Source organism: Artemia franciscana, chromosome 11 (assembly GCF_032884065.1).
Source record: "Artemia franciscana chromosome 11, ASM3288406v1, whole genome shotgun sequence".
Lineage (NCBI taxonomy): Eukaryota > Metazoa > Arthropoda > Branchiopoda > Anostraca > Artemiidae > Artemia > Artemia franciscana.
Window position 1 is genome coordinate 35,861,766 of NC_088873.1, and position 17,025 is coordinate 35,878,790.

The 17,025-nt window shown below is 35.5% G+C and overlaps 1 protein-coding gene across 4 annotated transcripts in view; it reads left to right on the forward strand.

The window, feature by feature from the left end:
• The window catches only part of LOC136033144 (uncharacterized), a 283,627-nt gene extending 267,766 nt beyond the window's left edge, over positions 1 to 15,861 (forward strand). For all 4 annotated transcript variants that reach the window (XM_065713788.1, XM_065713789.1, XM_065713785.1 and 1 more), the window contains one exon: positions 14,854 to 15,861. In XM_065713788.1, the coding sequence (XP_065569860.1) occupies positions 14,854 to 15,755 (902 nt within the window). In that variant the 3' untranslated portion in view covers positions 15,756 to 15,861. The remainder of the gene's footprint in view (positions 1 to 14,853) is intronic.
• Positions 15,862 to 17,025: the final 1,164 nt, after the last annotated feature.

Sequence of the window (17,025 nt, forward strand, 5' to 3'; positions counted from 1 at the left end):
TTAGTTCTTCTGCCCAAGCAATTACGCGTGGACGGATGAAAGCTATGTACCAACAAATGAAATAACATCATTTTTATACAATCCTAATAAGAAAATTAATGCCAGATTTGCATCTCAATCAATTGGACTATCTGTCTTGGATTTTTCTAAAATTAGCCATGACTGGTCTTGCTAAGCAATGCTCTTGTCAAACAAAACTTTGCAATGACTGGCAATACCCTCTTAAATCTCACCTGCAAAAGCTCAATTCGATTCACAAGCAATCGTTGAAGTTAATTGAAAAAAATGAAGACTATTTGTCAATGGATTTGCTGCATCATCAGTAATGCTTGAGCTTTGTGTTCAAGTTTCTAACTGGTGAACTCCCGTCTGTATTGAAACAATATTGAACAATATCGGACCAGAATAATGTAAATACCCCATCATCATCAAACCTGCAAATATCCTTCTCCCCGACTCTACGATCGGATTTTGCTCCGAATATAACTTGCGCAAGGTTATGAAACATGCTCACAGAAGAGCTGAGAGGTGGGAGCTCCCTCGCGTCATTTAAAAGAAGAGTAAAAAATCATATATTAGCATTGGAAAAGACTGCTTAAATAATAGTTTTTAAAATGGTCTTTATATAAAGTTAAATATAAACAGATAGAAATAAAGCAATTTCTTATTGGTTTAACGAGGAGGTGTTTTCCCCTAGGGCAAAGGCATGAGAATAATTGGTATTTTTGTTGGATAAATGAGAGATATGGTTCTTTCTGAGAGACCAAGCCGTGACCATACTGTGTGCTATGTTTAAAAGGTAGAGATTAAGGAACTCGGTGTCCAGGAATGGACAAAGTGTTGTGTTATGTGTAATTTATATTTTGAACTGATAATAAACCCCGTTGATTGATTGATTCATTCCTTGATGATCAAAACTATCCGATTTTAATCTCTCTCTCTCTCTCTCTCTCTTTCTTTCTTTCTCTGTGTGTGCCTCTGTGTCTAAGCGGATGTTTGCTTGTCCCAGTGTTTGTCTTTGTTTGTTTTTGCGTCTGAATAGGTTTGTTTCTATGTTTGTTTGTCTCCTTCTCTCTCTCTGTGCCTATTTGTCTGAGTGACTGTTTGCTTGTCTCTGCCTGTCTCTCTGTTTCTGTTTGTGTGATTATGTGTGTTTGTAGTTGTTTGCTTGACTCTCTCTCTGTGGCTGTGTATCCCACTTCCTGTTTGCTTGTTTCTCTCTGTGTGTCTAAGAGGAGGTTTGCATGTGCCAGTGTCTTTCTTTGTGTGTTTCTGTGTCTGACTCTGTGTGTTTGTAGGTGTTTTGTCTTTCTCTTTTTGACTCTAGCATACAAGATTTTAGCTGGTGGTAGTGTCTGTGTCTGACTGAATATTGATTTATTCCTACTTGATATGCTTTTTCAGATTCTAGTAAACCATTTTTGAGCCAGTAGTTTTGTCTGTGTCTGACTGAATCCTTATAAATTCCCATTTCATATGTCTCTGACTCTAAAAAGAATGCAATTCATCTCTTGCAGGCTTTGATATCAACCTAAATCACCTATTTCAGTCTCTGAACCTTGATGAACTTATTATGTCTCTATCACTAAAAAGAATCCGATTAATCTTTCTCAGACTCTGCCAAAACCTAATCCATCTATTTCACACTCTGTTGTAAGACTCGTGAGGTGGTAGTAGTGTGTTTTTCTGACAAAATCTTGAAAAATTTCCACTTCATGTGTCTCTACGTCTAAAAAGAATCGAATTCATGTAAATCAGACTTCGATTAAAAACAAATTAACCTATTTCAGACTCTAGTATACCCCTTTTGAGGTGTTAAAAGTGTCTGTGATTGACTGAATCCCGATAAATTCCCACTTAGTATGTGTCTAACTGTAAAATCAAGCTGATTCATCTCTCTCACACTTTGGTAAAAACATAAATCATCTATTTCAGACTCTAGAATACCACTTGTGAGCTGGTAGTAGTGTCTGTGTCTGACTAAATTTTGAAAAATTCCCAATTCACATGTTACTAACTCTAAAAAGAATCATATTCATCTCTCTCAGGGTCTGCTAATAGCCAAACTCAGCTGTTTCAGACTCTAATATACAGTTTGTGAGCTGGTATTAGCGTCTACGTTTGATTTAATCTTGATAATTTCCCAGTTCATTTGTGTTTAACTCTTAAAAGAATCCAATTCATCTGTCTTTTCGGTAAAAAACCTAGTTCACCAGATTCATACTCTTGTATACTGCTTATTGAGCTGGTAGTATGTGTCTGTTTCTGACTGAATCTTGATGTATTTCCAACTCATGTGTCTCTAACTCTAAAAAGATTCCAATTAATTTCTCTCAGACTTTGGTAAAAACTTAATTCACCTATTTAAGACTCTAATATACCACTGGTTAGCTGCTATAATTATTGTCTGTGTTTGACAGAATCTTGACAAATTCCTATTTCATATGTCTCTAACTCTAAAAAAAATTGATCCGATTCATCTCTCTCAGACTTTGGTAAAACCCTACTTCATGTATTTCAGATTCTAGTATGCCACTTTTGAGTTGGTATTAGTGTCTGTTCCTGACTAAATCTTAAGCTGCTATTAGTAGTGTCTGTGTCTGACTGAGTCATGTTACATTCCCATTTTATATGTCTCTAACTCTAAAAAGAATCCAATTAATCACTCTCAGACTTTGGCACATAACCAAAATACTCTATTTGAGACTCTAGTATACCACTTTTGAGTTGGTAGTATTGTATATGTCTGCTGAATCTAGATAAATTTCCATTTACTATGTCTCTAACTCTAAAAAGGATCTGATTCATATCTCTCAGACTTTGGTAAAAACCTTATTGCTTATTTCAGACTCAAGAATACCACTTTTGAGATGATAGTAGTGTATCCCTCTGACTGAACCTCGATAAATACCCACCTCATATGTCTCTGACTCTGAAAAAAAATCCCACTTCACATGTCTCTAAGAACATTCCTATCCATCGCTCTCAAACTTTGGTAAAAATATAATTAACCTATTTCAGACTCTAGTATGCCACTTGTGAGCTGGTATTAGGGTTCGTGTTAGACTAAATCTTGATCAATTCCCACTTCATATGTTTCTAACTCTAAAAAGAATCCGGTTTATCTCTCTCAGGCTTAAGTAAAATGCCAAATTCACCAATTGCAGACTCTAGTTTACCACTTGTGAGCTGGTTGTAGTGTCTGTTTCTGACTGAATCTTGATAAATTCCACTTCATGTGCCTCTAACTCTAAAAAGAATCCGATTCATGTCTCTCAGACTTTGGTAAAATCTTAATTCACCTATTTCAGACTCTAGCATACCACTTATTAGCTGGTATCAGTAGTGTATGTCTCTGATTGTATCTTGATAAATTCCCATTTCATATGTCTCTAACTCTAAAAAGAATCTGATTAATCTCTCTCAGACTTTGACAAAATACCTAATTAATCTATTTTAGACTCTAGTTTACCACTTTTGAGCTGGTATAATTGTATATTTCTGACTGAATCTCTATAAATTTCCACTTACTATGTCTTTAACTCTAAAACGGTCTGATTCCTCTCTCTCAAACTTCTGCAAAAAAACTTATTCGCGTATTTCAGACTCTAGTATACCACTTTTGAGCTGATAGTAGTGTATGTGTCTGACTGAATACTGATAAATTCCAACTTCATATGTCTCTAACTCTAAAAAGGATCTAAATAATAATAATAATAAAAATAATTTATTTCTTACCCACTTACAAAAGGGAAAAAGTGGAGTATACGGAGAAAACAAAGAACTACAAATAACACAGAGAACACAAAAACAAATAACACAAAAAACACAAATACAAGAAAAATAAATGACAATTTAGCAAAAGAGGTGGATAAGATGATTGTTAGGACCAAGACGGATTGGCGCTTCATCAATTAATTTGGAACTTAGTTTTTTCCAATGAGAGAACAATATCCGGTGCCTGATATTTACTAATTAACTTTCGGCGTGAGAAATTATCGTGGTAAATACAGTAAGAGCTTACAATCTCGATAGTGATCCGTCTTGACCCTCTTACGTCACCTTTATTCGAAAGCATATAAAAACCAGCACAAAATAACACAGAATCGTCGCATAAAATCGAGTACAGCTTTGTAAGTGCGTGTCGTCGGAAATGTCCACGATTTCCAACAATGTTAGAATACCCCAGTTTAAGTTTGAATTGAATATCCTGAATGGTCTGAAAACGAAAAGAATTTAGAGAATTGCAAGCAGAAATCCCAAGCCATCGAAAAGAAATGACTTTTGGTACGGAAAAAGAACTGCAATCCAAAGGATGAGACGAACTAACCCTATTACATATAAGAAGTTCACATTTATCTACAATTAGCAATAATCCAATTCTTACAAATGCACCAGCAACAGATCGGACATAGCGCGCTAAACCGGCCTCAGTTCTGCTGATAAGAAGCAGACTAAGAGCATACCAAGCCTGAGCATGGCAAACACTATCGAATGCTCTAGATATATCAAGGGTGCAAAAATGAAGACTATAACTACTCCGAGTGGCTTCCTTAATAAGCTCCACACGATGAGCATGTTGACAGGCCAGACCTGACCTGAAGCCGAACTGGTTAGCCTCATAATTAACAAATTCATTGATATGTGGAAGTAAAACATACTCAAATAATTTACATAGAGTACATGCGACGGTTATCGGCCTGTACGAATTACACGAATTTATATCTTTTCCTTTCTTTAATATAGAAGTAACACTTCCACATAAAAATGAATCAGGAACAATAGAACTTGAAAGGCACATCTGACATAATAGCTGAAAATGCGACAGAAGCTCAGCTGACCTCAGATCAAGATAAGCCGCACAAATACCATCAAGATCACAAGACTTCGACTTTAACCGTCGAAAACATTTCACAATATTAGATTTATCAACAGGTATGTCTTTGGCTCACACTATTAGGAAGAACCTACGCCATTAAAGCAGTAAAACGGTTATGAACATCATAAATAATAGCGGAAAAGATGCGCGTATAATGTTTAATCCACGAAAATCTTGGAATAATATCACTAGAAGAAGATGCTTCGAGTTTCGACGCATTCAGGACATTTTGCTACTGTTTACCATTAGTCAGAAATTCAGCGCCCGAAAACTGAACTGCATGAAGATGACGCTTATAAGCCGATTTTGTTCTCTGCTTGATGCTAAAAACTTGCCCACTAAAAGGTTTACCGCAAGCAATCCATATTTTCAACCAAAACTTGGCTTGGTTCTTTACTTTTTTAATTTCTGGAACACACTTCCAAAAGGTCTTACGGGTGTTAAGTTGCACGCGAATCAACGGAAAAGCTATTGCTTTAGCTTGTTTAATTGAAGAAACGATGTTTCTGTAGTAATAGTTTAACTTACCACGAGCATCACTGACAAAATAACCAGCGCCAGGAAGATGAGAAGGCACCGAAATAGTGGATGGCAGAAAAATGAGAGTCGAAAAATAGAGTTACCAACTTGCATTATCCCAATCACGTTTGCAAATCCATTTTTTAGGTTAGGAGGAGCGCTGAAACTGATTGGAGAGCTAATAGATAGATCTAAATTAAGAGGGAGATGGTCATAGTCTTTTTCCTCGTCGTAGACATGAACATCAGAGGAATGAAGAAGAGGCAAACACACACAATGGTCAAAATCAGAAACTGCTCCACTATTGTTGATATATGAGAAGCTGCAATCTTTATTTATAATCCTATGCACAGCTGGTAGAGTATTTAGTGAGGTCTCAGATCAACTGGATGATATAGTAATTTTGCAATTTAGATCACCAGCAAGAAGCCATGAATACCCAAGAGATTCAATTCTGCTAATTAGACCTTGTAGCTTATCACAAGACTTGGTAAAACGCGAGAACGGACTCTACCGACTTTTTAACATGTGGCAGATAAGCATTAATTAGGACAGAGTCACCAAGTCTCACAGCTAGAAAATGTTCAGAAGAGTGGTAGCACACTGGTAATAAATCTGCAAGATTCCGTCTGATATAACACACAAGGCCACCAGAAGGCCTACTCCGAGTCCGTCTAGCATCGGTACTAAACACAACGTGATCACGATTCCTTCGTGAAAAGTTCGCAAAAAGCCGTCTGTCCTCGCCTGGAGACAAGGACAACGAAAACTAAATGCCACATGATCATCAACACAGTTTGCACAATTATCGGATCCGTACATGGGGTGTCTTTGCAATACTCCTGAGGGCCATAGCATGTAGCACATTTATATCAGGTAGTAGGACAGTTAACAATTAGATGTTCAGGAGACTGGCATTTGTTACAGCATCTCGGGATTTTCTTAAATTCATAAATAGGAATCAGTTCATATTCAATTCTCAACCCCAGTCTAGGAGCCGAAATACGAGACCCTTGGTCACTAAAGGCAGTCTTGACAATCCAGAAATTTCCAATCCGGGTGGCTTTAGCAACTCCAGAACAGTTTTTGAACAGAGATAAATGAAACAAGTCACCAATCGCTTTTGCGATTCCGTAGAACTTCCCTCCTGAAACTTTACATCCGATCCACGTAAGACTGTTTGGGCCGAAACGCAAAAGCCGCCTGCCGCAACATTGTCAATCTCCACTATTATTCTGTCTCCGGAGGCACGAATATTATCAAAAAATTCATGTCCGGCAATTTTATCAAACACAGCTTTTTGTTTCGAAAGGTTGGCAAGATCACGTGGTATCTTCGTGATAACGATTGTTGCTTGATTCATTACAACTGGAATAGAAGCAGCACCGTCCCCGGGTAATCATGGGAAGTGGAGATCATAAGCAGTCACCTTATCTTTAATTTGCAGCAAGGTCTGATGAAAAGTATTAATTTTTGCCGAGAGCTGCAGGCAAACACGAAACCTCTGTGGGGGAACGTATCACGAAAACAGGAATAATAGGAAAAGGCTCAGTTTTTGTTTTCTCAAACTGTTCAAGCATGTCCTTCAGGTGATTCATTAGAACATTTGACCCTGTGCGTTTAGGACAAGCATCCGTAATCGGCAGCTTTTCCCACAGCAGCTTCTTCCCCTTCGTAATATCAGCCAGCTCAAAAAAGTCAACTGCTGATTTCAAAATAACTGTATGATCTACATCTACTCCTCTCTCTAAGTTATACTGAAGAAAGTTCAGAACGAGGGAAAAAACTAAACATTCCCAAGGTTCAAGATCAAAGTCCATTTTCCTTGCAAATTTGTCAATCCAAACCACTAATGAAGGAACCTATGAACAAGGGAAGTGTAAGGACCCCTTCAACTATTCCCCGTAATTTACGGGTAACTTCTTATCGGCGGGTATAATACATCGCTTGCGGGAGGTTCCTTCTCTCTTCTGCTTGTTCCCAGTACACTTCTTAATGATATGAAATCAAAAATTATATATGGTCACTGAAAATATTCGGGTTTAAACCACTGAATTAATGCAAGTTTAAAATAAAAAAAAATTCACTCTGAATTTAGGTCAAGTTGAACCATAGCAAATATTACGAAATAAGAACTGAATTAGATACGGTTACTGAATTAATTCAAGTTCACAACACGTAATTAATACCAAATTAATTAATACTTAATTAAAGTCCAAAGCAGTCTTTAAGATCTTTTGCAAACTTTCGCAAACTCAAACTTTTGCCAAATACCTTATTCAGACTCTAGTTTTCAGACTCTAGTATACCACTTGTGAGCTGATAATAGTGTCTGTTTCTTACTGTAAATTCCCACTTCATGGGTCACAAACTCTAAAAAAGGTCTGATTCATCTCCCTCGGACTTTATAAAAAACCTAATTCATCTATTTCACACTTTAGTATATCAATTGTGAGCTGGTAGTAGTGTTTGTGTCTGACTAAATCTTGAAAAATTCCCACTTCATATGTATCTAAGAAAAATCCTATCCATCGCTCAGACTCTAGTATACCACTTGTGAGCTTGTAGTAGTGTCCGTGTTAGACTAAATCTTGATAAATTCCCACTTCATATGCTTCTAACTCTAAAAAGAATCCGATTTATCTCTCTCAGACTTTGGTAAAATGCCACATTTACCAATTGCAGACTCTAGTTTACCACTTGTGAGCTGGTTGTAGTGTCTGTTTCTGAATGAATCTTTATAAATTCCCACTTCTTGTGTCTTTAACTTTAAAAAGAATTCGATTCCCTCTCTCAGACTTTAGTAAAAACTTAATTCATCTATTTTAGACTCAAGTATACCACTAGTTAGCCGGTAATGTTGTTTACTGAATCTTGATAAATTCCCACTTCATATGTCTCTAACTCTAAGACAGTTCTGATTCATATCTTTCTAAGAATTTGGTAACAACCTAATCCACCTACTTAAGACTCTAGTATACCACTTGTGAGCTAGGATTACTCTAGATGTCTGACTGAATCTTGATAAATTCCCGCCACATATGTCTCTAACTCTGAAAAGATTCCGATTCATCTGTCTCTCAGACTTTGGTAAAAACCTAATTCAACTATTTCAGACTCCAGTCTAACACTTGTGAACAGTAGCAGTGTCTCTGTTTGACTGAGTCTAAATAAATTCCCACTTCATATGTCTCTAACTCTAAAAAGAATTCAATTCATCCGTCTCAGATTTTGGTAGAAACCTAATTCATCTATTTCAGACTCTGGTATACAACTTTTGAGCCGGTAGTAGCGTCTATGTCTGACTGAATTTTGAAACATTCCCACTTCATATGTCTATAACTCTACGACTAATCTGATTTTTCTCTCTCAGACTCCGGTAAAACCGAAATTCAATTATTTTAGACTCAAGTATACCACTTGTGAGCTAAAATTAGTGTATGTGTCTAACTGAACCTCGATAAAGTCCACCTCTTCATATGTCTCCAACTTTTAAAAGAATCTGATTCATCGCTCTCAGACTTTGGTATAACCTTAATTCACCTAATTCATACTCTAGTTTACCAAATGTGAGATGGTATTAGTGTGAGTGTCTGACTTAACATTGATAAATTCTCCACTTCATGTATCTGTAACTCTAAGAAGGAGCTGATTCATCGCTCTCAGACTCTGGTAAAAACCTAATTTACCTATTTCAGACTCTAGTATACCACTAAGCTGCTGATAGTAGTGTCTGTAATTGACTGAACCTTGGTAAATTCCCATTTCATATGTTTATAACTCTAAAAATAGTTTGTTTCAACTCTAACAGACATTGGTACAAACCTAATTCACTAGTTTCAGATTCTAGTACCACTTGTGAGCTGATAATAGTGTCTGTGTCCGGTTTAATCTAGGTAAATTACCGCTTCATATGTTTAAGTCTAAAGAGTATTCGATTCATTACTTTAAGACTTTGTTTTTAAAAAAACCTAATTCTCCTATGTCAGACTCTAGTATTTCGCTTGTGAGCTGATAGTAGTGTCTGTATTTGACTCAATCTTCTTAAATTCCCACTTCATATGCCTCTAGCTCTAAAAAGAATCCAATTCATCTCTCTTAGATTCTAGGAAAGCTTATTTACCTATTTCAGACTGTTGTATACCACTTTGAGCTGATAGTAGTGTCTGTGTCTGACTGAATCTTGATAAATTACCACTTCAGATGTCTCTAACACTAAAAAAATCCGATTCATCTCTCTCAGACTTTGTTAAAAATATAATTCACGTATTTCAGGCTAGTAGTAGGGTGTGTGTCTAACTGCGCCTTGATAAATTCCCACTTCATATGTCTCTAACTCTGAAAAGAACCCGATTCATCTCTCTGAGACTTTAGTGAAAAACCTAACTCTTCTATTTCAGACTCCAATTTATAGAGATTTTCGCCAAACAGAGTATAAAACATTTTGAACCATACAGGTGATTCAAAGAAACGTTTCTTCATCGAGCTTTGTGCAAAACAGAGTACAAAACATTTTGAATCACACATTTGATGCAAAGAAACGTTTCTTCTCCCAGCTTTATGCAATACAAAGTACAAAACATTTTGAACCATGATTTACAGAAACCTATCTTCATCGATCTTTGTAAAAATAAACTGAGTGCAAAAGATTTTGAACCAGCTTCTTTGAAAATTTGAAGTCCAAAAACTAAAGTCCAAAAAAATCTAAAAATTTTGAGCCACTGATATAATTCAAAGAAGAATATTTTCATCGAGCTTTGGGCAGAACAGGGCACAAAATATTTTGAACCACACATTTGATTGAAGAATTGTATGTTCGTCAAGCTTTGTGCAAAACAGATTACAAAACACTTTGAACCACACAATTGATTCAAAGAAACGTATTTTCATCGAACTTTGGTCAAAAAAGAGTACAAAACAGTGGAACCATCTATTTGATTAAAATACGTGTAACTTCATTCAAATTTGTGCAAAACAGAGTACAAACCATTTTAAACCACCTATTCGATTCAAAGAACCAAACTTTTCATCAAGCTTTGGGAAAAAACAGAGTACACAAATTTGATTTTCACAAAGCTCTCATACAACACATTTGATTCAAATAAGCGTATTTTCATGGAGCTTTTTTCAAAACAAATATTTGCAAAATCAAACAAGTCCAAAAATTCTAAGTCTCAAAATTCTAAGTCTCAAAAAATTATAAGACCAAAAAGTCCCAGAGAGGTTTACACTCATTGAGAGATGTTTTAGACTCACGTCAACATTTTCTGCATTGAAAAAATTCAATGATGAGGTGACTGAGGGATGATATTTTTTATATGGTAGATATCCCATTTCTAGGAAAAGAAATCCTTTTCGATCTGACAATTTTTACTCTTGGTTTCTTTTTTTTTTTTTTTTGTCAAGAGTGATGTTTTTGCTTCTGATCTGATTGGAGAATGATGAGCGATGAGGTGTTTCTTGTCCTTTTAAAACCTTTTCCGCTTCAACGTGATTTCAATCCCTCACCAAGGGATCGCTTGCCAGACATAATATTTTCTGAAACACTTTCTTTAAAATTCTTCCTAGAGCCCTTATCATTTGGTGTAGAGGAGGCAAAATCCACGGTAACCGGAGCAATATATTTTTTTGCCAGGGCTAATATAAAGCCTACCATATTCCATTGAATAGTTAAAATGGAATGCATCATTCTTACGAGCAGAGATCTTTCTTTTATACAATACAAATCATTCATACTTTCATATCCTTCGTATTTGAGGGTTAAAAGAAAGGTTAAAAGAAAGGACTTGAGTGATTTTATCTATTCCTCTTTCCCACCATACACTGGCAAATCGTTTGCTCTAATTTTTATATCATATGTACGATCTTTTCTAAGGATGTCATATGCATTTTTAAGAATACAATCAACAAGAGAAACTTCATATTTTCCATCGAAATTAATGGCAGAGGAAAGGTTTGTCAAAAATCACTTGTTTTATTCAAACCATCAAAGATGGGGCCACAGACACTGGACATGAATATCAAATAGAAATCATCAGGTATTATGAACGTCTTCAGCGATAATCGTCGAATCTAAATCAGAGTTGTATCCTAGCCAGTGAACAAGCAACTGTCTCTTATCCTTGCACGTTCAACTGTTTAATATCTTTTCAATCTAATACATTCCATTGTTTTTAGCTTGTTGTAATTCATATTGATAAAAACCACCGAGAATCTCTTCATTTTTCTTATCACGTAAACGATACGTTACAGGTTTAGTGTCTGTGACTTTGGCACATTAAAAAGTTATTTGGACCACAAGCAGTTCCCCTTTTCAAAAATATTACCAGTTCAATTGAATCGAACTATATCACCAACATTTAATTGCTTCTTTTTCACTTGCCTTTCATTTATATATTGTTTAAAAAAATGTCAAGTGTATTTTCACCGTGATGAAATTCCAAAGGACTAAGATTGCGCAGATCAATGAGGTGCTGATTATAAATCATCATGATTTTATCTAAACCATGAATAAAAGCAGCATTATTTTTCAATGTATAGTATCTCGAGATTAAAATTCGAACTGTTCTTATTAAATGGTGAGCCAGTGCCGCGTTTATTGGAGTATGGCTATCATAGGGCACTGTATCATATTTCGATAGAACCCTTTTAACATGTTGATTTACAAATCCGTTTCGTCGATCTGTTTGAATTATTCTATAACAATCTCGCTCAAGAATACCTTCTAGAGTTTTAGCAACTTCAAGTTTCTTTGAACCTTGTCTAAAGTCAAAAAAATCTGCTTGTAATATATACAATAGTGAAAAAGCTTTAGTTTTCCGATAATGACTACTGTAAACTCTATTATTTCAATGAAGATTGTAGCTTGGCTAACTCTGTAAATGTTCTCTTACAAGCATCTTTTCAAGTTCAGTGACTCGAGCAAGTTTTCCGGGGGAACTTCAACTTCCCGCTTCGTCAATATTCTCATAACTTCCAAAATTCAAAAACTTGGGCCGTTTTGAACGTAAACGTAGTTTGAATTTTCTGCTACCTTTTTGCACATTAATTGGTGATTCGCTGATATTAAGACGCCTTCGTTTGATTTCTTTTAAATCATCACCGCCACTTGATGTGCTAGTATTTTCCAAAAATGATTTTACAAAATCTTCCGGTATTAGATCATATTCCCTTAATCGATTTAATATATTTTTATTCCCAACAGAACTTTTTGGAAAGTTTAATGAGTTTAAAATTTTATACAAATGACTATCAAAGGATTTAAGTCTCTTACGATTTGCAATCAAATATGATATTATACCAACTAGATTGTAGGTCTGGTCGTTGATTAAAACTTAAGTTTTTTTGTCATCAATTTGTACATTTCATTTTCTTTGAGATAGGTCAAAAGTCTTTTACATTGTTCACGATATGAATTATGTAATAAGTCTACAACACTTGCTAAGACTTTAGATAAATCTTCTTCTTAGGCTGGTGCTTTCAAAGTTTCAGAATTTTTAGCTTGAGTACGATCAATGATATTTACGTTGAGCGCCTTTTCATGGTAGGGTTTATGCCGCTGAGAAAACGTAGTATTATTTTGTCGGAAACGACCGAAAACGCAAACCTTAATTGAATATCCGGCGTTAAGGAAGAAGACAACGGCATAAACGGCAAAATAAAATTTATTTATTCAACTTAATCGTGGGAAATCAGTGCTTGTGGGTTATATAAAATTAAAAAAAAACGGCTTATAATGAAACAGTAAGTTCGAAGCCAGTGTTTAAACCTTTTTACACCCCGTATTTTGGTCATTTTCAAGAGCTAAAAAAGTGCTTAAATTTGAAGTTACGATAGAAGCGATTTTTAAATTCGTAAAGAACATAAAAAAAGGCATCGAGTGGTATGTTCACTTTATTGATAAGTCAATAACATAATGATAATAATAATAATGAAATATAATAACAATAATAATATAATAATAAGTCAATAATCAATAACAATATAAATAAAAATAATAATCAATAATAATAATAATAAGTCAATAATATAGTCAAAATTTACCGAAAGTTCTCATTATGTAAGGCTATTTTCGGTTATGGTAAGACGGAATGATTCGGTCTTTGGCTCTAAGTTTTGCAACCAAACGCTGAATTCTATGTGTAAATGGGAGCTGCCTGTAGATAGATAGATGGCAAAACATCTGTTTAGGTATGAAATTCTAACTTAATATGCATGCGATGGCCACTCAAGAAATACACAAAAAAGTTTGCTTTTGAATTATAGATAGTACTTAATTGATGAAAAGGTAGAATGTGGTAGTGGATCCTTGAACTTACTTTCTGTTGAAAAAACTTTTTTTAATTTATTCTCTCTTTAGACCTATTGAATGCAAAAAAAAAAAATCAATTGAAATTAAGGAGTACCATTGAAACTTGAAACAAACAGAAATTATTCCCATTTATAAGGGGATAAACCTCTCTTAAATGCCTCGCTTGTCATGCTTAAGCATTTTAAAACTGTTTCAAGAGTCGTTCTTATGGAAATGGGACAAAACATAAAACTTTAGCCTAAAGAGCAAGGTTTTGAGGGGGCAGTAGCCCCCCTTATACAGAATAATTTCTATTCGTTTTAAGTTTCAATGCTGCTTCTTACTTTCAGCTGAAAAAACTTGTTTTTATCTAATTTCTAATCGTTTTTTAAATAGTACGAAGAAATCTAGCCTCCCCCAGAGGAAATTCCCCCTCCCACAAATCACTCCTTAGAAGAAAGCTCTTCCCTCGTAAGATATTCCCCCAGGAAAGTTCCTCCCGGACAATTCCACCATCGGGGAAAATTTCCCGGAAAATTTTTTTGGGACGATTCCGCCTGAAAAAATTCTCTTTAGCACAATTTTATTTGATAAAACGCCAACCCCCTCCCTTCACTGAAACCGTGCAAATTTTTCTTGCTCTAAAATTCTCACAAATAAATTCCAACTCAATGAAGCTATCAGGCTTAGAATGAATAACCAGAATCATTTGGTATGTAGACAACTTCCAGACATCCATTCTAAGAGTCACAGGTGCTGTAGACAATTTCACTTTGTTTTTACTATTCAATATCATAAATGGTTGGATCCACATTCATATTACAGGCAAAATAACCTCAAAATAGACTGATAACTTGCTGTATTATATAACAATTGGTTGATGACGGGTCTTTGGTCATTTCTAGCGTGATATTTCAAACGCTGTAATAATTTATGAAATAATAAAGCAGTTACGGGTTTTCTTGATCTATGCTAGTGGTACAACATCTGATAACATAATTTGTTCAACCTGGGTAGGTGATGTTTTGGCAAGAGCCGGTTTTGATTCTAAGAGACCAAAAGCCCAATTGTTTACCTTTACTAGATTTAATTTGTGTAAATATATGTTTTTAATATTTTTATTTTTCTTTAAGTCCTCTGTGTTATCCAGCTCTCCTTCTTTCAGACACTTCGGTCAGCGAATCTCCATTTAACAACGAGCCTGAGGCTATATCTACCCCGATTCTAACTGAGAACATACAAGAAATTTGTGGAGTTTCTAGAATTCGCACGTTTTTCGGATTTCCTGCTTGGATGGGTGGTAATTCCATAAATAATACTGATCCAGGCCAAGGAAATAATACATCTTCCTCGATCGTTGGTGGTTCAGAAGCATTAGTTGGTAGCCATCCTTGGATGGCCTTAATAATTCAAGATTTTTACCCGTTATGTGGAGGGGCATTAATTACTAACAAACATGTGCTGACGGCCGCAAACTGCGTGCAACTAGAAGGCATTTACAAGGTACGCTTAGGAGAGTACAACCAGGATGATGAAACTGATCCGGATGTAATCGAAATCCCAGTAGAAAAAGTTGTAATACATCCAAAATATATTCAAAGAAGAACAGGGTTTAAGAATGATATTGCTATTTTAGTACTTACGAATCGAGTTGTGTTTACAGACCGCATACTTCCTATTTGTCTACCTGACGGAGAATTAAGAGAAACGGAGTTGACCAACGGTAACGTTATCCTTTCAGGATGGGGAAGCGTCTCTTCTGGAGATGAATATCTCTCCATATTGCAAGAGGCTAATCTCAATACTGTTGAACAAGAAGATTGCTTAAAGGTCTGGAAGGGAATAACAGAGGAGCAGATATGTGCTCAAGCCCCAGGAAATGGTTTTTGTGTTGGTGATATTGGAGGCCCGCTTACACAAGTGATTGCTGAAAACGGACGTTATTACTTGCTGGGATTGCTGTCTTTTGGTCGGAAAGGTAAATGTGCAGATGCTAAATATCCAGGAGTTTTTACTCGTATAACCTCTCATTTGGACTGGATTAAGGAAAACATTAGAAATAATTAGTCATGTTATTCTCTTTTATTGCTTTTATGTTTATATGTATTCTTTTATGTTTATATGTATATGTTTATATGTATTCTTGTAGCAATAAAACATAAACGAGCTTTTATTAAGATTAAAGTTACAATATTTCTAATAATAATAAAGTAAATTAGTTATTAATAAAAATGATATATAAAAAATTATCTATTCGTATAGAAGCGACAGCAGTGACGGGCAGAAGAGGGATGAAGAGGGAATCTTCCAAGTCTTGCTTAGGTTGGGCAAGCATAAACAATAAAATCATTGTTGCACACTTTACGTCCCAAAAATGCAAGGTATCAGTCAGGGCTGTGTTCAGGATTTTTTGTTTGGGGAGGGGGAGCTAGAAAAACTTTAAAAAACGCATCACAAATGTGTTTTCATGCATTTATATTACGGTTTTACGAGTCAAACAAATATTTCTGGGGAAGGTTTCAAACACAAAAATTCTTACCCTGAATACAGCTTTATACGGTCATAGCAGTATTTGCTCCTCAAGATTCGACTAGCAAAGAAAATATTGACTAATATGAAGTGTAGGATTCAGTTACAGCAACAAAAGCTATTTAATTCTTCCAATACAAGAGTTTAGTGAAGATCCTGCCATTGTATTGTATATTAATCACAAATTTTTCGACAAAAAAGCTGTTCAGAGAAAAGTAAAGAACTTCATTAAACCATAGTTTAACAAAAATAGAACCAAATTGACTACCGAGCGTAAAATTGCCGTGAATGAGCATCAATACATAAATGAAACCCAAAACAAACGGAAACTAGACCTACGTTGCCCGGGCAACATGAAGTGTTGCAGCAACCTTTGTCAGGGCTTCGTCGACTAAAGTGTTGCGAGAGCAACACTTTGATTTTGTTTCTTCGCTATCGATCAGTAATCACATGATCCAAGGCTATTCCTAAGCGTTGAAAAAATAGCAACAAGATAGTATCGAAAGAAGGGGCTAAATTGACTTTGCTGCCAGTTGAACTTTATCCTTTTCAATCGTAGATATCGTGACGGATGAAAACTCGAAACAATATCTTATATAATCTAATTGGTATTATAAAGCTATCCGTAACTTTTCAGGTTTAAAATACCATAGGTGACACTATGGTATATTACCATACCGTATGCACCGGAGAAGCCGGGTGCATAGTCGACATGGATAACATTATCCTTGCCTCTGAAATTTTTGTTTTAATAATACGATCTTTAAAACCATGAACCTCACGTAAATCCTCATTGAGCAAATTTCTT